The sequence below is a fragment of the Symphodus melops genome (genome assembly GCF_947650265.1).
Source record: "Symphodus melops genome assembly, chromosome: 1".
NCBI lineage: Eukaryota > Metazoa > Chordata > Actinopteri > Labriformes > Labridae > Symphodus > Symphodus melops.
In genome coordinates, this window is record NC_136691.1 from 22,869,854 (window position 1) to 22,893,529 (window position 23,676).

At 42.7% G+C, this 23,676-nt stretch overlaps 1 protein-coding gene and 1 long non-coding RNA gene across 2 annotated transcripts in view; both read right to left on the reverse strand.

Annotated features, from left to right (window-relative positions):
- Nucleotides 1-2,750: 2,750 nt before the first annotated feature.
- rpl7l1 (ribosomal protein L7-like 1) lies at nt 2,751-6,970 on the reverse strand. The gene is made up of 6 exons (XM_079350553.1): nt 6,859-6,970; nt 6,301-6,409; nt 5,336-5,499; nt 4,470-4,607; nt 4,274-4,383; nt 2,751-3,401 (listed from the first exon to the last, which is right to left on the reverse strand). Exons 1-6 carry the CDS (start codon nt 6,870-6,872, stop codon nt 3,193-3,195), a joined length of 744 nt encoding a protein of 247 aa, XP_079206679.1. The 5' UTR covers nt 6,873-6,970; the 3' UTR covers nt 2,751-3,192.
- A 14,542-nt stretch (nt 6,971-21,512) lies between these two features.
- LOC306820745 overlaps nt 21,513-23,676 on the reverse strand; it is a 355,339-nt gene continuing 353,175 nt past the window's right edge. The window contains exon 3 of the long non-coding RNA XR_013778698.1: nt 21,513-22,013. This is a non-coding gene — a long non-coding RNA (uncharacterized lncRNA). The remainder of the gene's footprint in view (nt 22,014-23,676) is intronic.

Below are 23,676 nucleotides of genomic sequence, written 5' to 3' on the forward strand. Positions count from 1 at the left end.
GTGAGACCCATTAGTTTGAAAAAAAAAAAAAGAATATTACAGATCACTTGGATGCATCTCCAAACAGTCTCTCCCTTTCTGCAGAGACATGGCTCAGTTCTGCAGCTGCTGTTCCACATACTTCTATGCAGTCTGTACAGAGCGCTTGTTCAGAGCCTGTGGTTCTGGTATTAGGCAAATGGTACCAACAGGTGGCGTCCCGAAGACTTGGCCAACGGAACTTGTTTATGCCATTGTGTGTTAACTTTCACACTGTTCCCTTCTGCATCCATAATGATACCTGGGTATGCTTCGTTGTCATAATTAACGACGCACTGCTCGCCAATGTGCTTTACCTCAATCATTTCTGGTCTCCTCAGATTATCTTGTGTCTTTCCACATGTTTGGGACTTGTCAGATGAAACAGCTCGAGTGACCTCTTGAAGGTTAAAGCAGAGCCAGTCTAAAACACCTTCCTCTCTTTCACACAGACATGAAATGTCTCTGTATTTCATTTGGCCGGTGTCAGACTGATAGCTTGGTGGATTCTCATGAAGCCTGTTATGGCAGCTATTGCAGGTACCTCAGGTTTTGATTCAATATCCCTCTCTGGGATGAAGAACAGCTCGACTGCTCAGGGCATCAGGAATGTCTCCCCCATGGGCTACAATCCGGTCTGCTGACCTCTTGAGGGCCCCACCCACACCGTCTGGTGCCCCCTTCCCATGATTAGCCTCAAAGAAATTCCATGTTATTTATCTGAAGCTATACTTGTAGGGTTCTGTTGAGATGTAGAAGAAATTTCCCTTTTGTTGATACTGTGTTGCAGGCCCATCGCTGAAAAAATGAAGTGTGCTGACTTGAGGGTGTCCTTCTCTCACTACATTCAGAACTGGATCAAGGTGATCACAGATGGCCCCAGGGTCATGTCTTCTGGAGGCTGATATGGAGCAGAAGGTGTGTGGCGCTTGTTCACCAGTGGTGTAGAGCACTCCAGTGTGCAGACTGGCCTGCTTGTGTGAACCAGATTGTATTTTTTAGCTGTACTTAGATGAGTAATTTTTACTAACATCTCTATGGATGAGGGACTCGTTGTGCTTCAGACTCTTTCTGAGCTCTCTGTAGGCATCAAACTGCCATTTAATGTTAAAGACATGCCTCCTAAAATGAGGAAGCCTCTCTTGGTGTTAAAGTCATGCTGTGTTGTTGTAATCTACCACTATTATTATTAACACCTTCTCATCCTTCTTGATCTTCTCTGTCATCCACTGAGATAAACGAACGTTCTCTTCCCCAGGGGTTTTCAGCATCGGTTGACAAGTTAGGAGGCATTCATTGCACACACCATGAGCACAGATCTTGGCTTTCAGGTCACACATGGTTGCTTCAGTCATTTCCTCAATATTTCTTGAGGACAGTAGCTCATGACCATAGGTGAGGGTAGGAACGAAGATCGACCGGTAAATCGAGAGCTTCGCCTTTTTGGCTTAGCTCCTGTTTCACCACGACGGACCGATACAGCGACCGCATGACTGCGGACGCCACACCGATCCGTCTGTCAATCTCACGCTCCATCTTCCCCCCACTCGTGAACAGGACCCTGCGATACTTAAACTCCTCCACCTGGGGCAAGGACTCCCCACCGACCTGTAGAGGGCAAGCCACCTTTTTCCAGAGATTAAACATGAAAATACAATTCAAAGCCATAAGAAGCTATTCATAATTGTACAGCCTAAAAACAACTCAAAGGCTCCGGAGCCTTTTTGTTCTCTGTTGAAGGACGAAGGATGTCAGTACAAAATGATCATTACCTTAACAGACTATAACCTAATATAAAATCATGCAGGACACGTCGTTTCCTCCTCCTTCCGATCAGCTCCAGGAGCTCCACGATCTAAACATCTGATTGATCAGTGGGCGGAGATTTTCACAGTTTGATCTCTTATCTCCAACAAAACCTGCTTTGGAGCAGGTTAGGTGTGCAGCCTTAGTTACCATGGTGATATACCCAGGTAAGAAGTGAACGACCTTCATGGACTGAGAGTTAACCCTGAAGTGACCTCGCTAACCTCAAATCTTGCTTCGTAGTGCAGGTCCCAGGGGAGGTAACATCAATTACACCTGCAGAGCTCCTCTCTGATTGGCCCAGGAGGGCAGGTGACATGAGTCTTTAGTGTGTGTACACTAAAGACTGTACATACTGGTTGTGTGTCACTTCAGAGAAGGCTGTGAGGAGACGGTTTTGTTTGCCTAACTCGTCTTGTTTTCGTCTGCAGACGACATTTTGACGTTATGTGATGTTTTGTTTGTTTTTTGTTCTTCTCTACTGAGAAGCCCGCAACCTGGTCGTCGATCCTTTTCCCACCTCACACTGCCTGTTTTTTCTTAAACAAATACATCTAGTAGAGGGTAAATAACATTATAGGTTTGTCTTTAACTTGATTCTCTGGTACAATGGTTGCAGAGTCAGAGCTGCCCACAGCTGGACAAATTACACAGTCACCATTTGCTAATAAACCAAAGGTTATTTCTGCAATAATAATGAAACAAGTACATCAGCAAAAACTAAATACCGACATACCTTAGAGAAGCCCATCACGATATCAACAGGATCTTCTGTCAGGATCCATCATAAGCTCCCCTTTAAATGCCACCACCGCTTAAGTTTTTCTTTTACGATTAATTTGTAGGCTTTTTGTCTTTAATTGGAGCGATAGGACAGTGCATAGAGTCAGAAATCAAAGAGAGCGTGGGGAATTACACTTAGAGTCTTTGTGTTGTTTTTTTGTCGTTTAATTGAAAAAGTATATTGACAAGTGATCAATGAATGAAACCACATAGAAACAGATTCTGCAGACGTGTCACTTACAATGTAAGCTGCTGAATGCAGTTATTATATTTGCCGTTGGTGGTCTGGGGTCTCCTGCAGCCAATAAATCCCTTTAAATCACCCCTAGCAAACGTTAGAAGTGTTGAAAATTACACATCGTTACTAAGGGCTCTTCAAAGGGCAATATTTCTCATTTCGATAGTGATTCAAAGTATTTTAATATTTTCACCATCGACCACAAATCCGTCCATGTTCAGGGGCGTTCCATGACATACAACTCAAACACGAGGGACAGAAAAACATGTGCTCCAATGTTTGATTTGCTCATCCAAAGACAGCAGCCTGAGGTTGTAGCTTAATGTCCATCTTCAATCCGGTTCCTCTCAGTTCAGTTGTCGGATGATTGAGTTAATCTCAGCACCACGAAAGCCCGGATTTCCCAAGTCCTTCAGGAGCCCTGCCTTATCCCTGGCAGCATGACGAGCTACCGACAGCTTGAAAGGCAACAGGAAGTTGTTGGCGGCCCGGAAGCCTTTACCCACAGAGTAGATCTCATGGATCAGGTCCTCTAAACAGATGATGCCCTGTTTACCTGGAAAACAAGAGGCAGGATTTGTAAGTGACTGGTAGGTGGAGCATTTATGAAGTAGGAAGAGTGAGATGGCTGGTGCCCCGAGCAGAGGACATTTCAGTGCCTTGCTCAATTTTGTGTATGTGAGAAAGAGCCGGATGTTTCTTGGATCAGCCAGAATTTTTAAAGGGATACTTCACCCATTTACATGAAGCTGTGTATCATTAGAAACATGGTAGTAGTGTTAAATGGTTGTGAATCCAACCCTCATTTTGCCCTGAGACGAGAAAAAAATTTTTTTCTTTGCTTGAAAGTTTTCTTCATGTGATGCAAAATCGTCATATTGCATCACATGAAGAAAACTTCCAGGCAAGTAATAAATAAAGAGGAGTACACTGGTCTCACTAAAATGATGTGAACTGTTTAAGCATACTGCTGGGGTTAGTATGCAGCATCTGTACTTTGAGTATGTAGTCTGTGGTTTTGGACACTGCCTCAGACTTTCACAATGTGTCTATTGCAAAGGCTCATATCAACATAACAATACATTGTGATTCACTGTGCAGCCGTACTTCACATAAAATTCAACATTGCTGAAAAAATCCACTCTGGCGTATTAGAAAGGGTCAGTCTTTATAATTATTTTTCAAGTAATAATTGACATCTTTACTTACAGTGGCCACTGTTTATTCAACATTAAGGTTACATCTGTATTATGACTTTTTTTTGACGTGGTGTAACTTTGTGGTGTAACTTTATATATTTTGGCGTATTTTCTGACTTTCTTTACTTCATCTGACATTAAAAAAGCGTGTTCATTAACCTGACAGAATACAGTTAGAAGCCTTACACAAACATTTATTGTTTTCTGTGGCGGTCAGACTGTGACTTACCCATGTGCTGCTCGATGAAGGTGTTGTCTGTGAGAGGAACTCTCCTCCTGCCTATTCTGGTCTGTCCTCTCTTCAGAATCAGCTCACGAACAGACTTCAAGTTGGGAAAGCTGTTGGTGACATTACCATGAGTTTATTTTACAAAACTAACAATGATAAATTCACATTTTAAAGAATTGCGTCGGCAGTCTCTCACCCCCAGGCCACATACGGCTCCAATATCTTCATCATGGCTACTGAGGTCTTGTTAATTTTCACAAAGGACCCACTGAAGATCTTCCTCAACCTCAACATCTGGACCACTTTCATCACTTTGGGACTGACGCCTTTAATCCTAGGCAGAAAAGAAGAAAACAGAAATGACTCATAAAACCAGATTTCAGGCTTTGTCATCACCAAGAAGCACACACACACCACATGTTATGGTACTTGGTTTACTCTTTTATTTGTCCTTTTGACACCTGGATACTTCTTGTTTTTAGAGGGATTTATGTCGATGATGTGATGTAAACGTGAGGTCAGTGAGAGTGAACACGAGCATGGATTTGACAGACAGGTTTTAGACTCAAACAATAAGACGGTCTTTAAGACCTCAGTGATGAAGACTGTCAAAGGAGCAAAGATATGAGGACAGAGGCGGGGCGGGATCAGCTGCTGTGTGTATTAGATAAGAAGAGGTGCAGACATATGTGGATCAGATTAAACTTCATATGATGCTGTACAAACTAGAGGGGGGATTGATACAGCATGGTATCATCATATTTTGTCAAAGTAATGATTTTTTTGTTTTTTTTATTCATTGCAAATATACTTTTTTAATTGTTAGATTGCTGAAGGGGTTGAACACTTCGTTTTCAACAAGTTGCATAGTGAAAAAACAACCAGTTCATTGATCTAGCTGAGGCATTCAAAACTCATAAAAGCTTTCAGCGTGGATCAAACAATTTAAGTTACATTCAACCTTCATTCCTAATGCGACACGAGGTAAACAAGTATTAGTTCTGAGATGGACCAGAGTTTGTGCTTCAGGCTCTGAATAACACGCTATGCTGGAGTACTCACTCTCTGATGCGGACAGCAAAGGCAAGCCTGTTCTTAGCAGGAGGGAGAGGGGCTGGTGGTCTGTGATCCGCTCTCTTGATCCGTGTTTCATCCCGATGGTGCTTGTGACTGTCCTTCAAAAAATCTTCCAAACGCTTGAACTTTAGCGGTTTTCCTTTCGAGATCTGAAAAAATAAGAAGAGACATTGAAGTTTACAGCAGTGCGTTAAACTGTCTTAAACTTTAACACAACTCTAAAGCAATGTACCACCCTGTTTATATGTGCACATTATGGCAAACAACAGTTACTAGGCCCAGTTTAGTGACAAGTACAGATACAAATGCATCTATTAACGCTCAGCCAACTTATTATTGGCCTGGGACACAAGCGTGAAAATTGTGTTTCACAGTATGATTCAAGCAATGACGGCCTCATCTCTGTATTGAGGAGAACCATGACGAACATTAAGCCGTCATAAATGTCCAATTTAACACTTCTTCTCGAACTTCACTCAATTTAAAGCATGAGGAAACAGTTTTTGCACAAGAGTCATTCTCAGTTAAAAAAGTGATATAGCTTTTTTTTTTCTTCTCCAAAATAATCCAGGACAAGGATGAGCGAAGCTGCAAAGATTCTGACACACCCAGTTCATCATTTATTACAATCATAATGTGATGTGAGGATCAGACAACATGGATGACGCAAAACTCTTCTCTAACGACTCCATGTTTTTGCACCACTTGGTTTTATAATGAAAATGGTAGGATCTTTCATTTAAATATGGCTGTATAAAACCTATGAAGTAAGATCTATTTGGGCGTTAGTAGCTCTGTCTGAAGGGACTCTGCTTTGGAACCAGAGGTTTGCAGTGAGGACAAAGTTGGGATTGATGAAGTTTATCTTTATATGATCACTAAAAAGGCATCTTGAGATTCTTGATCTCAATATGTGAGGTGAAGCCCAAAGCGTAGAAGGAATCGCTCACCTTTCTCTTGTCCAGCAGAGCGAGCTTGGCTTGTGTGGCTTTGATGGCCTGGTATGCTTTCCTCTTCTTCAGAAGATACTCAGGAACCAACTTGATCACTTTCTTTGATCTGGAAACACAGCAGAACAGCACATCAAACACCAACCCACAGGTTTATATGAGACGTTTGAAAACATGATCAGAACCACAGACTGTAAAAAACACAAACAGGATTAGCTTTAGCAGTATGCTACTCTTGCTTTGTATCTTTCATAATTGTAGCTAAAAATGTCAACCAACCATTTATCTAAATACGACTTTAATTCACTGGTGACTTATATTTGATTCAAACAATAAACCAAGCCAAAACTTATAACATGCGTATTATAAACATGAAGCAGGATTCGCTGTTACCATGTGAACGGAAGCGATCTACAAACTATCTCTAATCATCATAACCCATCTAAATATATGTCTCCATCGGATCAGTACAACTTCTGCTCACTGAAAACATTCACACAAATACAGATGCGCTGAAAAAAGAAGCAGGATGGACTTAGATATTAATTCCAAACATACTCAGCTTCGGCCATGGCGACGGCTGAGGACTCCACCGTCGCGCTCAGATGACGTCACCGCTCCTCGTTTTTTGTTTTCTCTCCTTGATGTGCCGCAGACTGCCATCCAGCGGTCAATCCTCAGCTCATGATGTTCGGTTTCCCGGCGTCAGGTCAGACTCTGATACCGCTCATGATGAGTAACGTAAGTCATCTATTGATGGAGCTATACAATTTATAACAAAGTAGAACATATAGACTCTACTGATATATATTCTACTATATTACTCTACTGAGTAGAGGGGGATAATGGAGGATCTGGGGAAATCCCGCAGAAGATTTTGGACACCTAACATTAATTTTCCTACATTCTGATCAGTTTTTATGCACCAATTTCTGCCTTTTCAGAAAAACAACATGCTCCAATCTTTTTATTAGTGTTCCAAGTATTAGTCAGATACATGTTCACACAAGAATACATTCATTTGAACCGACGAGACCCCTCGTATTTTGCACGCTGATCTCTTTTAACCCTTTGATACACAAGCTATGCTTACCCCCTCTAATACACAACATGGGTAAAAAATGACCCGCATTCATTTCCTATGGAATTTCATGTATAGCTGATCTTTTCTTTGCTATACTTTTAAAATGAATGTATTTGATCATTTAAGGCGAGACACTACAGGTGAATAGGGTAAAAAAATTAACTCACAGATATCAACATGAAACTTCTACAGTTGATTACTTATGTTAAGACAAATATTTTTAATATTACAAGTTTTATGAAATATTATGTTTAAATATGCAAATAAGGCATTATTTAATTAAATAATAATAATTTGCATACGTTGGGGGGATATAAATCTGAACATTGGAAATGGCCAGGTTCAAAATTATTTTTTCATTTAGTTAACATAATAGATACAAAGGGATTTACAGAGGGGATTTTAGATATCTCTTTTTATCACTTAATAAATCAGAAAATACTATCAACAGACCCAAAAAAATTGGGTTGGAAATTGGAAAAATCGATTTTCGCCCTGTTTTTAGGAATAAACTGTTAAATAAATCAGGCTATGAATGATATATCAACAAACCCCTCTGTAAATTTGCTAACAAGCAAAACAACTAGTCAGTACATTGGTTATAGCAATGTAGACCATGTCTAGCACATGGACAATAACAAATGGCTAAAACAGCACTGCCATGTAAGGCTTTCAACTGTATACAACCACAGAAAACCCCAAATACAGATAGACTAATGAGCACCAGAAGAGCAACTCTCCTCCGCTTTATGTCCATCAGAAGACTAAATGTCCACACAGATCATAAAGGTATAACCCATGAGTGTTTACAGGCTATAGTTGTACATTCCTACTCCATGTAGGCTGTATGTATCCTCACTTTAATGTCCTGGAAAAAGACTCATGATAAGGTTCATGTCCTTGGTTTTTGCCACCAAATAGAAAATCTGTAAAAGTAAAACTGACCAACAATAATTGAGATGGCACTTTATTCTTTTTTTATAAATCCATCCTTATTCCATCCATAAAAAAAAAAAAAAAAAAATAGGCTACTGTTATTACAATGCTATAATATGTTACACAGAGTTTCCCACAGAATGACGCGTGAAGGACGCGCTTGGGGTGGACGAGCGCAACTCGCAGCTGGACAGTGCATTTATTGCAATCACAGTCATTCTAACCATATTTTTGACTTTATTTCATTTGTTTTATGAAAATGTTGAATATATGTTTGTAAGTAATTTAAAATGATGCTCTAATGCGCCAAATGCGCACAATGCAGAGTGAGTTAGGGTGCGTGTTTGTGTGAAACGAAGAGAGAGGGGGACAGAGAGACTATCAGGCTGTGTGTGGCACAGTCCCCTGAAAGTATTAAATATAAACTCTGGAGCATGTTTTGACCCTGATCTCACACAATTCAGGCAAATAATCAAATAAACAAAGCAGCTCATTCAATTGCGCAAACATAAACGAGCAGCCACGGCTGTGTGGCGTGCGCGTCACTTTTATATCTAAATCACCCCCCCCCCCCCCCCCCCCGGTTTCCCACCGACAGCTTACGTTCAGAAGCGATTCCCGGGGGCATTTCACGGGGTAATGCATCACAACTTCTTCTCATACATCCCCTTGCAAGTGACAACTTTTCTTTTCTTTTCACTTATTTACAGGAAGATATTTTGACTCATTCTCAAAAGGTCCCGCGGAGGCTAAACAAGGAAGAGTCAAAGCATACCACGTGATGCGTCTCAACGAATCACGTTATCAGAAACACAACACAAACCAATGAGATTACGTTCTTAGCATTAAACCTCCCGTTAAACTTTCACGACTGGTTGCTGGTAGAAAGGAAGTGTCCTTATTTGGATTACATAGTGTTGTGCAGGGGAGAGCTTTACAGAGATATCAGTCATGACGGGCATCAGAGAGTAGCCGTGACACAGCACGTCCTGTTAGAATGCTAACTTTCGGACAAATTTACGCAAAATTTAACGCCGCGACCAGACAAAATGTATTAAAATATACACATAAATGAATTATTAGGGTTTTTTCTTTATGGTGGTTTGAAAGATTACATGTTCAGGGACTGAATAAGCCCAAAATCTCAAAAATGATCAGTGCATAAAAAATGGGTCTTTTTGCCTGCCGTGTCTCGCCTTGATATACCAGGTAGTCACAAGGGTGGTTGCCTGAAAGGCAAACCACACTACTACTATAGACTGGTGTAGTTTTGAGTCCTAAAACCAGGAAGTGTGTTAGCATTTTAGCGCCATGGGTTCCTAACTCTAAAAGTCAATGGGGATTTTGAATGGGTTTGTGTTTAGACGCCTGAAATAAGGTCTGTGGTTAACACAAGCTGAAGAGATGTTGACGTTTTCTTAGACGAGAAAAACTACGTTACCTAAGACCCCACTTGTGACTTTTAAAGTTTTTACGTGAACTTTAAACGGCGGTTGCTAACGAGTAGCTAACTGAAACTACAGTGGTTGTCACAGACATTAAACATCAACACGCCGGGAACTCTCTCACTAATCCTCCTTACAGCCTCTAGTCATGTTTTTCAGTGATCTTGCAAATATTAGGTTAATAAACAACTTATTAAGCTAACGTTTAGCTATCTTGTCAAATCCACTGATTAGTTCGATGAAGCATAGCGGTTGTGACGTCATTATAAAACTGCCGCGGTATAGTTCGCTAGCGCATAACGTTAGCTTTTTACTTCTCTCGGCTGCATTAACTCTTCAAACTTCATATAAATGATGTTCATCTGTAAAGATTATCCCGCTAAACAAAACAACAACGCGTCAGAAACGTGTGTTTGACACAGAGCGTATTTTCTGCAATGATCCAAAATCTAATGCAAAAATCCCATAGACAAATTTACGTAGGAACCACCGGCGCCATTTTTTCGGGTTGGCCTTCAAAAATATGTCATTACTATACCAGTCTATAGTCAATATTATTATTAGGGTGGTTGCCTGAAAGGCAAACCACACTACTACAATTGCTAATATTATTATTATTAGGGTGGTTGCCTGAAAGGCAAACCACACTACTACAATAGCTCATATTATTATTCTCTTTATTATATCCTCAAAACGGGCCGCGCTACTCCTCCCACAGCGTTTGCGCCACACACACAAGAAAGGTATCAAAATGACCGGCTCGGCCCCAAAAAGTGCGCTATTACTTTGTGGAAACCTCGCGCACACGGTTTGGACACAAATCGAGTTTAAGTGACAAAAATGGAACTTGTAAATCGCCATCCGGAAGTCAGTGTTGCTCGCATATATAAACAAACTACTTCAAAATAAAGCTCCGAGTGTCCTGGTTAAACAGTGTATAGCCTGTATCGCCAGCTTTTACTTTGAAGAGGTTCAAGGAACAGAAGTGTGTGTTTAAGGGTGCGTGCTGTGTTGTCCGCTGTCACAGCACCGGCATCATGTGGAAGTACAACGAGGACGCGCTAACAGTTTTACTGCAGTATAACTCAGAAACACATACACAGAGCGTAATAGACACCGGACAGTCTGTATTAATATATGTAGTCATACGATTTATTATAAATCCCACTCTGTTGTAAGAGAGCGTGCGCGCGCGTGTGTGTGTGTGTGTGTGTGTGTGTGTGTGCGCGCAGTGGGGAAAGACGGAACGCGCGGTTAGGAAACAAACAGAAACACAACCTTTACGTCTGTCGGTCGTCTATCCCATTACAACTTTAAACTTTTTGTAGTAGCCTAATATATGTGCACACATTAAACTGTGGAGTGTGTGCGCTGTTGTGCATGTTTGTGTGGATTACGTGCGCTGTGAACTCACGTCAGGAGAATCCTGCACCTTACACTGTATTTTCTATAACAACGTGAGCACCGGGCTGCATGAGGAATAAACAATAAAGACATAGTGCTGCATTTGCACAGGCCGTGTAATCGAGTTCCATCTCTCTCTCTCTCTCTCTCTCTCTCTCTCTCTCTCTCTCGCACCGTAATGCGTTGTACAGATTTGCCGTTTTTACGAGCAGCTCCCATACAATGTAAAGGTGAATGATCGGCACTTGCACCTTCTACAAATTGTTTTTTAATTGATTGAGTGTGATTTCAAAGTTTACATATGCTGTGTGTGTGTACATTGATTAGTTGTTGAGCTTGTGTTATTAAGCTCAGTAGGCTACTTTTGAGATTTTGTGTGCGTGCGTTTGCTGTGTCAGTGTGTGTGTCAGTGTGTGTGCGTGCATGTTTGGGACAGCAGTAAGAATGGTGCCATCTAACAGCTACAACAAAACTCTGTCCCACTGAAACAATGATGTCATCACTCTAACTGACCTGCCATTCAGACTGGGACCACAGTCGCAATTTTAAAACATGAGTGAAAACTGTGAAATTCTGGAGTCAGTTAGAGTGAGAGCCCAATGTGTGTGTATGTGCTGCGTGACTGTCAAACAAACACTTTGTCATTGTTGTCAAACAAAACAGCTACGCTAAAAACAGCCACTTTCTCCTCTAACTTAGAGCACTTATGTGTTGAAGAACATACAGAAAATTGATGTACTTAATCTTAAACCTGCAATATGCTCTTTACATAAAAAATGATTTATCTATCAAGGAACGGAAGTGTGGGTGCGTGCTGTGTTGTCCACTGTCACAGCACCGGCATCATGTGGAAGTACGACGAGGACCCGCTAACAGTTTCACTGCAGTATAACTCAGAAACACATACACAGACGGCAACCACCCTCACAATTTCTGCTGGAATTGTCTAGTTCTCTTTATTATATCCTCAAAACGGGCCGCGCTACTCCTCCCACAGCGTTTGCGCCACACACACAAGAAAGGTATCAAAACGAGCGGCTCGGCCCCAAAAAGTGTGCTATTACTTTGTGGAAACCTCGGCCACACGGTTTGGACACAAATCGCGTTTAAGTGACAAAAATGGAACATATTTGTAAATCGCCATCCGGAAGTCAGTGTTGCTCGCATATATAAACAAAATACATCAAAATAAAGCTCAGAGTGTCCTCTCACTCATACGTGTATAGCCTGTTTCGGCAGCTTTTATTTTGAAGAGGTTCAAGGAACGGAAGTGTGTGTTTAAGGGTGCGTGCTGTGTTGTCCGCTGTCACAGCACCGGCATAATGTGGAAGTACGACGAGGACGCGCTAACAGTTTTACTGCAGTATAACTCAGAAACACATACACAGACGGCAACCACCCTCACAATTTCTGCAGGAATTGTCTAGTTCTCTTTATTATATCCTCAAAACGGGCCGCGCTACTCCTCCCACAGCGTTTGCGCCACACACACAAGAAAGGTATCAAAATGACCGGCTCGGCCCCAAAAAGTGTGCTATTACTTTGTGGAAACCTCGGGCACACGGTTTGGACACAAATCGAGTTTAAGTGACAAAAATGGAACATATTTGTAAATCGCCATCCGGAAGTCATTGTTGCTCGCATATATAAACAAAATACATCAAAATAAAGCTCAGAGTGTCCTGGTTAAACAGTGTATAGCCTGTATCGCCAGCTTTTATTTTGAAGAGGTTCAAGGAACGGAAGTGTGTGTTTAAGGGTGCATGCTGTGTTGTCCGCTGTCACAGCACCGGCATAATGTGGAAGTACGACGAGGACCCGCTAACAGTTTTACTGCAGTATAACTCAGAAACACATACACAGACGGCAACCACCCTCACAATTTCTGCAGGAATGGTCTAGTTCATCTTATTATATCCTCAAAACGGGCCACGCTACTCCACCCACAGCGTTTGCGCCACACACACAAGAAAGGTATCAAAACGACCGGCTCGGCCCCAAAAAGTGTGCTATTACTTTGTGGAAACCCCGGGCACACGGTTTGGACACAATTCGAGTTTAAGTGACAAAAATTTGGCCAAAATTTGCCCAGACATCACTGCATTTATATTGAAATAAAAAAAATTAATAAAATACAAAAGGCTTACTGTCAGAGAATTAGGATAAACTTACCAAGTCCAAGTCAGATGTCACCGCTTGACAGAACTTCTTCTCTGAGTGGTGACAACAGTCTTCCGATTGGTCGAGGCAGCGAGGGTAGGAGTATTTTTCTTGGTAAGAAATGGAGAGCAGGCTCGGATTTGATTGGCAAGAAATGGACGAGTAGAGCGGGTGAGTGTGCGGTGGGAAGGCCACAAACAACCCCTCCCCTGTACTTCGCCCACCACTTTGCTCTATCCCTCCTCCACTCTAACACAACTCACGTCTGTCAGGGAAACGTGCTCGTGATGACAGAAAATTGTATCGCAACATTAAGGCTTTGTTCAGACTGCTGCCCAGATCGGATTTTCCCCAAATCTGATCAGAATCCGATCCAACTGACTGACTGTCCACAGTCCACATTACTCACCTAACATGGACACTACCTGCAGGAAGGGACAGAGTCGTCTGTACTTCCTGAGAAGGCTGGGGTCCTTCAACATCTGCAAAAAGCTGCTGCAGATGTTCTACCAGTCTGTGGTGTCCAGTGTCCTCTTCTACGCAGTGGTGTGCTGGGGAGGAAGCTGCAAGAAGAGGGACGCAGCACGCCTGGACAGACTGGTGAGAAGGGCTGGCTCTGTGGTGGGTACAGAGCTGGACTCACTGGTGACAGTGGCAGAGAGAAGGACTCTGGACAAAATACTCTCCATCATGGACAACACACACCACCCTCTCCACAGCACCTTCACCGGGCAGAGGAGCATGTTCAGTGACAGACTGCTGTCAAAGTTGTGCTCCACGGACAGACTTAAGAACTCTTTCGTCCCCCTGGCCATAAGACTGTACAACACTTCACTCTCACGGCAGGGAAGAAGCTCACAGTGAATCCTGGGCTCATTTTTCACTTTCTTCTCACTCCTCATCTGTACTGCTGACCTCAGAGTCAGCCTCCAGTTGGACACTTTAATGCATATTGACAGTCACCTTACTCAGCACTGGTCACTTTAATGATAATCACCCTAATCATGTCTGGTTTCACCCTACTGTATTGTTATGCTACACCTGTAAGGGTTGACATGATCACCCTAACTAGGTCAAGTTTCACTCGATTGTCTTTGACACTTAAAGCTAATCTGCTCCTTACTAGTTGGGTACTTCAATGACAATCACCCTAATCACTCCTGGTTTCACCTTATTGTTTTGGACACTTAATGCTGGTTTCACCTTATTGTTTTGGATACGTAATGCTAATCACTGCTCCTTTATGTTGCTGAGTATTTTAATGGCCCAGTCTGCATCCCTAACTCTCTGCATTGACTGTTTAATGACTGTACTCACACCTCTGGCACTACCTCAAACACCACTGTACATGCACAGACAACACTAGTTTCTAGAAGGTCAGCACTTTTTGTTGCTAAGGCTCTTTAACTGTTTACAGGTCTCTTTTAACCAGCACATGTTTTTCTCTCCTTCACAGGTTATGTACATTTATGCTATAGAACTTTAAGTCCAATGCTAATGTTAACTGCACAGGTTTAACCTGTAATTATGTGTACTCTTAGTCACATAGGTGGCTCCTAAATCTTGTTTGGGGATCATTGTATACAGAGGGAAGGGGGGACAGCGAATGTGTATTGTAAGTAATGTCTTGTGTCCTGCCTGTCTGTATACTGCTACTGGATGCCTTGAATTTCCCTCGGGATCAATAAAGTATCTATCTATCTATCTATCTATCTATCTATCTATCTATCTATCTATCTATCTATCTATCAAATTGCAAGTGATGCAAACCATCTAGTGGAGCAGTCTGTCCGCGGGTTTGTTTTACTAAGTTTGTTTTGATTCTTGCTGTTTTCGTTAACTGACCAAAGATAACTTCTGGCCTGCCGGATCTACGTCATTCTTATTTTTCGATGGTGTCCCGTTGAGACTGACGCAGAAGACACATTGAAGCGACCGAAACGTTCAGATGGAGTCGGATTTGAAGGAATCAGATTTGAAACCACCTCCATATGTGCTTTGAATCAGATTTGGAAAAATCTGATCTCATGTGGCTTTTTGTGTTCAGACTGGCAACAACATCAAACCACATCCAGTCTGGATGTGCTAAACATCTGATTTGGAGGTGCAATGTCAACAAGAGCTAAGTGGAAGAGCGCTACCTTTTCTTTCTCCATGACTGAATGCTGTTGTGAACTGGAAACATCCCTCCGAGTTCACGTGTGTCAAACGTGCAGATCATGTCCTCTAAGAGTTGAAGAGGAGCTCAGCAGAATTGACGCCGATGGAAATGCCGTTGATTGAACCCGGGGCCTCATACATGCAAAGCATGCGCTCTACCACTGAGCTACATCCCCTGTGCACAGCAGAAAAACACAAGACAGTCAGACCTCCAGAACTGTCTATGGGCCAAAGATGACATTGTTGGTAACTAAAAAGTTGCGTGCTCGCTGACGATACAATATATTGAACGGCTAAACAGAGCTTGTGTGTGTAAGATTCTCGGCAGATCTGGGTGAGAGGACACTTTCAGTCCAATAAATCAGAGGCTGACTGGAGTTACCAGATTCCCGTGCAGATGAGCGCTCGGGAGAGAGGATCGTCTTTGTGAGCAACTGACCTGCTTTTCAGGATCAGACTCCAGCAACTCAGCAGAGGCAACATTAGAAATAACGTTGTCGGCAGGATTTGAACCTACGCGGGGTAAACCCAATGAATTTCTAGTCCATCGCCTTAACCACGCAGCCAAAAATGGTGCTAAAGGGACTGCTACAAAAGGGGGAAAAGGAAAAAAGAGGAAAAAGGGGTGGGAAAGAGGAAAAGGAAGGGGGGAAGGGGGGGGGGGGGGGAGGAAAAGGAAAGGGGGAAGAAGAAATAAACTTCTTTCAAGGTTTTTTCAAAGCAAGGAACTTTATTTCTATATACAAAACATTCAAAACTGTACTGTAAACTTCTTTTTGCAATTGTTTTCTTATAAAATAAAATAAAAATAAAAGTCAAATGAAATAAATTAAAATAACTGTAGAACTGCCACTTAAACAAGGCAAACAAACTTGTATTAACACTGCAAAATTAGTCTCACAACACACACTGTGTTGGAAATGATTTCATTTGTACATTCGTGACATTTGTAACAGCCCTATTTGTCCAGACTTTCTTGCCATTCAGCCACTGTTTTACCTGTTTTACACAGTACCACTTTCCCTTCTGCTGAGTGTGTCCAATGCGTTTACTTTTATTTAGGCCACATAGTTTGCAAATGTAATGATAGTCCTGCTTGAAATGATGCTTTTTGGCCTCCCCCCCTTGCCAGGCGATTCTCATCTTCAAGTGCTGCCCTCTGGTGTCTCCATTTCAGTTGATGATTATGGTGCACTGGCAACTGGCTTTCTGTAGTTGCTGAAACTGCAGATGAAGAGGGGGCTGAGACAGGGGGAGGTAGGGGTACTTGATGAAAGTACGGAGCAGGAGCTGACCCAAAGGGAGATGAAACGGGAAAGTTATTTGGGTCCAGGCGTAAGGAGGCAGTTGGAGCTGTCCCTGGTTTTGGAACGACCATGCAGAGGATGAAGCTGGTGGAGGTTGGGGCTGCTGATACATGGGCCAGCCAGGTGGTGGCAGCAGCTGACTCTGCTCATGGGAGGACCAGGCAGGTGATGGGCATGGTGGAGGCTGATGGAGGTGATGCATAGACCAGGCAGGTGAAGGATCTGATGGCAGGGGACCCTGATGGTGTGAGGATGAAGCCGGATGCTGAGTTGAAGCAGTCTGGCGTCGGCGTATCACTGCCATGCCCTCACAGTTTTTTGGCTCAACGAATTCCATGACTGCATGTCCATGTTCAGCAGCAACAGCAGGGAGATCCCTTGCTTCTGGGATTGAGTCCTTTACGACAGAGACCTTCTGGGGAAGCTGTACTCCTTGCAGCAACGAGTCCTTGTCTGTTCTTTTCTGCCGTTCGTGCAACCTACAAAAATAAATAAATGAAGATCAGTATTTCTTACACATGAGCACAAATGCATATACAAATACTTTGTTGTTTTGGTGAAAGATATTGCTGCGTTGAAATATATGAAACAGACTCAATGTAACATTGATTTTAACATTTCTAGAAACAAGCACGTGGAGTCCTAATTATCCTAATTATAGGTGTGTACTAAGAACAATGCCTTTTGTGTGCTCCATCACCAGCATCTCTGAAAAAACATGGTGTGTGTTCTCGCCTCCTCTCTACATCAAAGGTCAGCATTTCCATTCAAATGTGTTAGTTTTTCTGATATAGTATGTTAGGCACGATTTCAATAGTGAACATAGAAATTGAAAATGTCTTACCAAGTAGACACTGTTGTGTTGTTGATGGTAACAAGAACCAAATTAGTCTGGTCCTGTACCACCCGGCTGTCTTCCAGCAGTTGCTTTATATGGCAAAAGATTTGCACGATGGACTGAGTGAGGGGCAATGTTTGTCCCTTGCAGTCTTTTGGCCTGTTTCTGGCCAGCTGTTGTGATCAGGTCTCTGGGCAACCTGTCCATGTGTCATGAAGAGTCTGTTGAAGAAAAAGATGGCAGAATTGATGTTACACATCTGGTCCATAAAGTTCGCAGGAGTTTGTTCTTTCTTGATGTACAGTGCCAAGTCAAAATTTGACTCTATAGTCTGTTTCTCAAGTGACAAGGCTCAACTGTCACTGACAAAATGAACTGGGATCGTCTTCATTGATTTGAAGTATGTGATCCAGGAATGTGCATTAATTCTCAGCTGAAAGAATACAGTGAAATCAATGATTTGTGTAACAATCCTAGTTTGGGTTACCTTTCAGCAGCTTGTTGACCAAGTGCAGAGCCACTGCGTTTCCTGGAAGCTCTCCATGGCCCTTCCAAGGTCTTCTTTTTAGATTTTAAGAGGAACTTTGGTAAGGACTTGTCCATGGAACAGAGACTCGAGTACAGCCGCAGTAACTCAGTTGTCTCAGCGGTTGACAACGCAGTAATTGTGCGATTGAGGCTGACCAGAAACTCTGCCAGCTCATCAACCGCCTCCCATCCGGAAACACCTCTCGCATCACGTCTTTCCTGAAATCAAATGAAAAGGAAATGGGAGAAAAGATAATCAGTTGAGATTTTAAGATAATTACACATTGAAGAGATATGAAATGATCATGCATTAAAAGCATTACTTCATGTGAAGTGCTGGGGTCACTGGACAGATGCTCTTCAGTGCGCACACTTTCAGTAGGGCTGCTTGGGCTGTGAGAGATCCCACTCGTATTTAATCATTTAGTCATTACTTTGTGTCAAGGCTCACTTGACAGAATCAGGTGAACAGGATGAACGGGTTTCAGTATGATGAACATTAATACGAGTATTCTTTTTCTGGTCTCCGACTGACAAAGTTAGCTGCTGAAACTCTAGTGATGACTGATTTGCTTATGTTATGCGCTTACGTGCTTTATGTGTTTGTTTGCTTTTTACTGTAGCATCATAGTGTATGGTGCTTACAAAATGTGGCACATGTTCCCTGTGAAAACTCTGTGAAAAATTCCGAAACAAGCTATTCACAGCATGTACAAAACAATAACATTTAAGTTCATTGTCTGCAAAAGATCCTTGTATAATTGTTAATTACCTGCGATGATGAGGGAGTGGAGTCACCGTGGCAAAAAGGACTGTGAGGAGGGGAACTGTCCAAGGTGTCATCACAGTTGGCCGATTCTTCAAGTGGTCTCTCAAAGATATCTGCTGCATCACCTATTGTGACATCAGAACACTCCTCCTCCTGCAGTTCAATCTGCAGATCTGGTACAATGCTGCCGAGTTCACTGTGTGGCTTTGGTAGCAGGTCTCCTCTGTTGGACTGAGCCATTAAGTACTCCACAGTGATGCGTTCACCTGTTAAAAAGAAACAATGAGAAGAAGAAAGAACACACATTTTTGTTGTAAATACACTAGGCTAAATGAGAAGAAAAAGGATTGTGGGTGATGTTTTTTGAATGTTTTCTGCTTACCAGTAGGTTTACCAGGGGGTGTAAATTCTGGCACAACAGCACGACCAATGACTCTTCTACTGAGATTGTTGATGTTCGACAACAAGCGGATGTCATAGATTTGGGTGCAAGATGCATCCCCCACAGCAACAGCTTCACGGGCTCGGTTCATGTTCCATCTGGAACCACCCTCAAGCATGTACATCTGGGAATGCATCGCATTTGATCTTGTTCCTGGGAAAAAGCACATGTTAAAGAATGTCATTCATGACTGATCATTTGTGTGACCTAGTCATATTTGAAGCACGTTCAAAAATTATGGTCAAATTTAAAAATATGTGTATATAACTGTAATGTTCTGGCAGAGTTAAAAATCCTATCCCATACACATCTTTATTACCTGGAATGAAGCTGCACTGGTTGCGATGAAAGCTTTCCACAGAAGATGAACCTCTCCCACATCTGTAGACATCTAGCACGACGTCACCCTTTTGTAGGCCAGAGTCAAGTTTTGTGTACAGCTCAATGCCAGGAGGATCTTGAATGCATTTCAGGTGTTTTTGTTGCACCTCCCACACCCGGGTCATGCTGTCAGGGTTGATCAGGTGTAAACCAGATGTGTCCGTCAGTCCCCACATGGACTCCAGCAGACTTTGGATCAATTTCTGGGTTTCCTCCACCCGGCGAGTTCTCCTTCTGCAGCGCTTCGCCAATTCACCGGAGCTGATGCTGTTCAGGACTTGCGCGTCTGTAGGGGACTGACCAGCATGCTTTTTCCACAGTTCTGACCTCTTGGCTTCCTTGAGACGACTGAAGTCACCCTGATCCCACTCAAAAATACAACTGGACATCTTCGAGCAGAATGTGCCGTAGAGCGGATGATGTTCAGTTGTGAGACCAGCTGTAAATCGCCTCATGAAGTGGAAGATATCCAGTCTTACTTGAGTCTTCCAAGGTCGAAACATGTTCAGTACTGCAGGAACACCTGTTTTAACAGACAAAATGTGTGTAAGCATATTGTTATATATGTATTTGGATGAGTGGTGTTAAGCTGAATGGTCTAAAATGTGATATGAGCAAGCTACACAACGAATAAGGTACGTCATTTCTTCCGTTGCATTTTTGCCTTATATGGCAACATGTGAAACGAAGATGGATGTTATGTGTATTTTTTGTATTCCAAATAATACGTCTAAGTAATATGGTTACACACCTGAATCACTGCAGCAATCTCTGTCCACATAGATCACCTCTGGTTCTGTCTCACAAGCATCCAGGTATCTTTTGACAATGCCCTGGCATACCTCCTCCAGCCCAGCTCCCTCCCCGGTGGTCAAAACGCAGTTAAGCACCTGACCACATTCGTTGCTGATGTTGTTCATCCAAGTGGCTGTTTCTGCAACACCGCCAGCGAGCTTCTTTGTTATCTATTTGGAAAAACAAAAAAAGAGGACAGTCTAACATCAAACTTCGACAATTGAACATTAAAAGATTAGTATGTGATCAAAGACATTGGATTGTACCTTTTCTGTTGAATCCATTTTCAATATCCTGCCATATGATGAAGTGATGACACCCCTCATTTCATCCACATGACTCAGGATCTCATTCGTGTGTGCTGTCTCAAACCACTGGGCAAGAGGCAAGGGACAATAAGCTGGTGGCTCACGATAGACCATTTCTTCACACTGGACTAAGGCAGTCCTCTTTTTGTGAAGCTCACAGTCAGACAGGTACTCAATTGTGTCTCTTGCCCATTTCTCACTGTGGATCTCCTGCAGTGCTTGCCACAGGTAACTAGAGCTGTTACCGACTGTCCTTGGCTTGAGCATGGTCACACACTTCCTGTCTAGTGCCAGCTGAGTGGTGAGAACAGCGGGGAACTTGTTCCGATGAGCAGGATCTAACTGGCTCAAAAGGTCGCAACTTCAGGGACACACTGGGATCATGCACTTGCTACATCGCAGGTAATCTCCACCAATCAAATAGTATCTGGAGTCAACATCAATCACTTCTCGTGCCTTGGTGTAAATCCCGGAGTGGTGCATCTTGCTCTTACACTGAGGGCACTTCAAAGGAATTCCCCACATGCGCATCGGTGCCCAGATAAACAGTCGCTGCCTGAAGTAGTTCAGGCAGCGACTGATGAAGCTGTTGCCGTAGCTGACCAGTTGGCTCATACAAAATCTGTGCAATCCATTCTCGGTCTGCTGGTTTGATGACCTTCAAGAACTGTTTCAGAAGAAAACCTAACCAGTTAACTTCCGGTGGCCTCAGAAAAACAACATGTGGGGAAGAGGCAAAAGAAGGAGGTGCAGATTGTGGAGGTTGTTGTCGGGGTTGCTTGCTTGGCGCTGGAGAAGATTCTTTGCTTGGCTGTTTGGTTGGTGACACAGAGGGTTGTTGTAGAGGTGGATTTGGTGTGTTATGTTTTTTTTCAATGTGTTGGAGCAGACCCAAAACCGTTTCCCCACATTCTCCACAAGTTTCCTCGACATGGAAGTTGGAAAGATGCTCTGAAAAAAATTCAGCACTGATAGATTGGTTGCAAACGGCACAACTGATCTGATCTTGGCTGTCTTTTGATGAGCTGCTCTGAGGTGCTCGTGGTTCTTGCTGCATCCCTGGCGTTAACGGGCTCTGAGCTTGTTCCACTGTGACTGTACGCTGTACAGCTGTAGCTGTACTACAGTGGCCAACTGCTTGAGGTTCCGATGCTGACTGTAAAAAAGATAATACTTTATAAACAAGTTTTCAATTTACATCTCCTATACAAAATTGCATTTGATGTTTTCATGTGTATTTCTGTAAAATATAGAAAATAATAATAACTCACATCATGATATCCACATCTGCAGGGGATTTTGTTTCTGAAGATGTCATGTTTTCTGGGTTTTTGGTTGCAAACAGGGGTCAGGGGACAATTGTCAATGCGCTGCATTATGACCTTCCATTTCGTGGAGATGTCTGTTATTCTTTGATTGTGCCAGACAAAGTAACCTTCATCAGAGCAGATCAGACTCCAGGACTGATCATTAGATCCAAACCAGATCTCTTCAGTGAAACCATTTACCACACTCAGAGCAGCTGAAGGGTTTCTCTCCTGTATGACCTAACATGTGTCTAGTCAAAACCTTTTTTCTGTTAAATCTTTTACCGCACTCAGGGCAGCTGAATAGTTTTTCCCCTCTGTGACTTGCAATGTGATATGATATGTCAAACTAGACTTACTTACTTTTCTCACATTGAGAGCAGCTATAAGGTTTCTCTCCTGTGTGAAATAACATGTGTGAGGCCAGACTTCCTCTTTGGGTAAAACTTTTACCACACTCAGAGCAGCTGAAGGGTTTCTTTCCACCATAACCTAACATGTGTCTGGCCAGACATCCTTTTTGGATACATTCTTTACCACACTCAGAGCAGCTAGGTGGTATCTTTCCAGTCTTTACTTTCTTAATTTTACAGTCTCTCTCTTGCCAATCATCACTGTCATCAGTCTCTGGTTCGTCAGAGTCTTCAGTCTGGACCTCAGTCTCTGGTTCATCAGAGTCTTCAGTCTTGAGCTCAGTCTCTGGTTCATCAGAGTCTTCAGTCTTGAGCATTCTTGACCTCAGTCCCTCTCTGGTTCTGCTCCTCCACAGTCCTCTGGTGGACAGAGCTAGAAATATAAACCTCTGTGGATCATTAGCATACCAATGATCAAGGATAACTCCCATCAGAGTGGTGAGCTGAGTCGTTGACCTACTTACGCCTCGAGTCATCACCTCCCCCAGTCATCTGTGGGTACTTTGAAGATAGATAGATAGATACTTTATTGATCCCGAGGGAAATTCAGGGCATCCAGTAGCAGTATACAGACAGGCAGGACACAAGACATTGGTTACAATACACACCCACAGTCCCCCCTCCCCTCTCTATACAATAATCCCCCAAACAAGATTTAGCAGCCCCTATGTGACTGAGAGTAAAGGTTAAACATGTGCAGTTAGCATTAGACTTAAAACTTATATAGCATAATGTACCTAACCTGTGAGGAGAGAAAAACATGTGTGATGTTTAAAGGAGACCTGTAGACAGTTAGAGAGCCATTGGAAAACAAGGGCTGACCTTCTAGAAACTAGTTACATGTGCATGTACAGAGGTCTTTGAGCTTATGCCAGAGGTGTGAGTACAGTCGTTAAGCAGTCAATGCAGAGGTGTGAGTACAGTCGTTAAGCAGTCAGTGCAGGGAGCAATTGTGCTCAGCAACATACAGAAGCAGTGATTAGCATTAAGTGTCCATGACAATAAGGTGAAACCAGGAGTGATTAGGGTGATTGCCATTTAAGTACCCAACTATTGAGGAGCAGGTTAGCATTAAGTGTTGAAGACAATAGAGTGAAAC

Bases quoted from the DNA above. Each gene is read 5' to 3' on its own strand.
- rpl7l1 (XM_079350553.1), bottom strand. The intron at 5,500-6,300 runs GTGAGCGATTCC...TTATTTTTTCAG, and splicing joins CTCTGCTGGACAAGAGAAAG to ATCTCGAAAGGAAAACCGCT. The intron at 4,384-4,469 runs GTGAGAGACTGC...TGTCACCAACAG, and splicing joins GAGCCGTATGTGGCCTGGGG to CTTTCCCAACTTGAAGTCTG.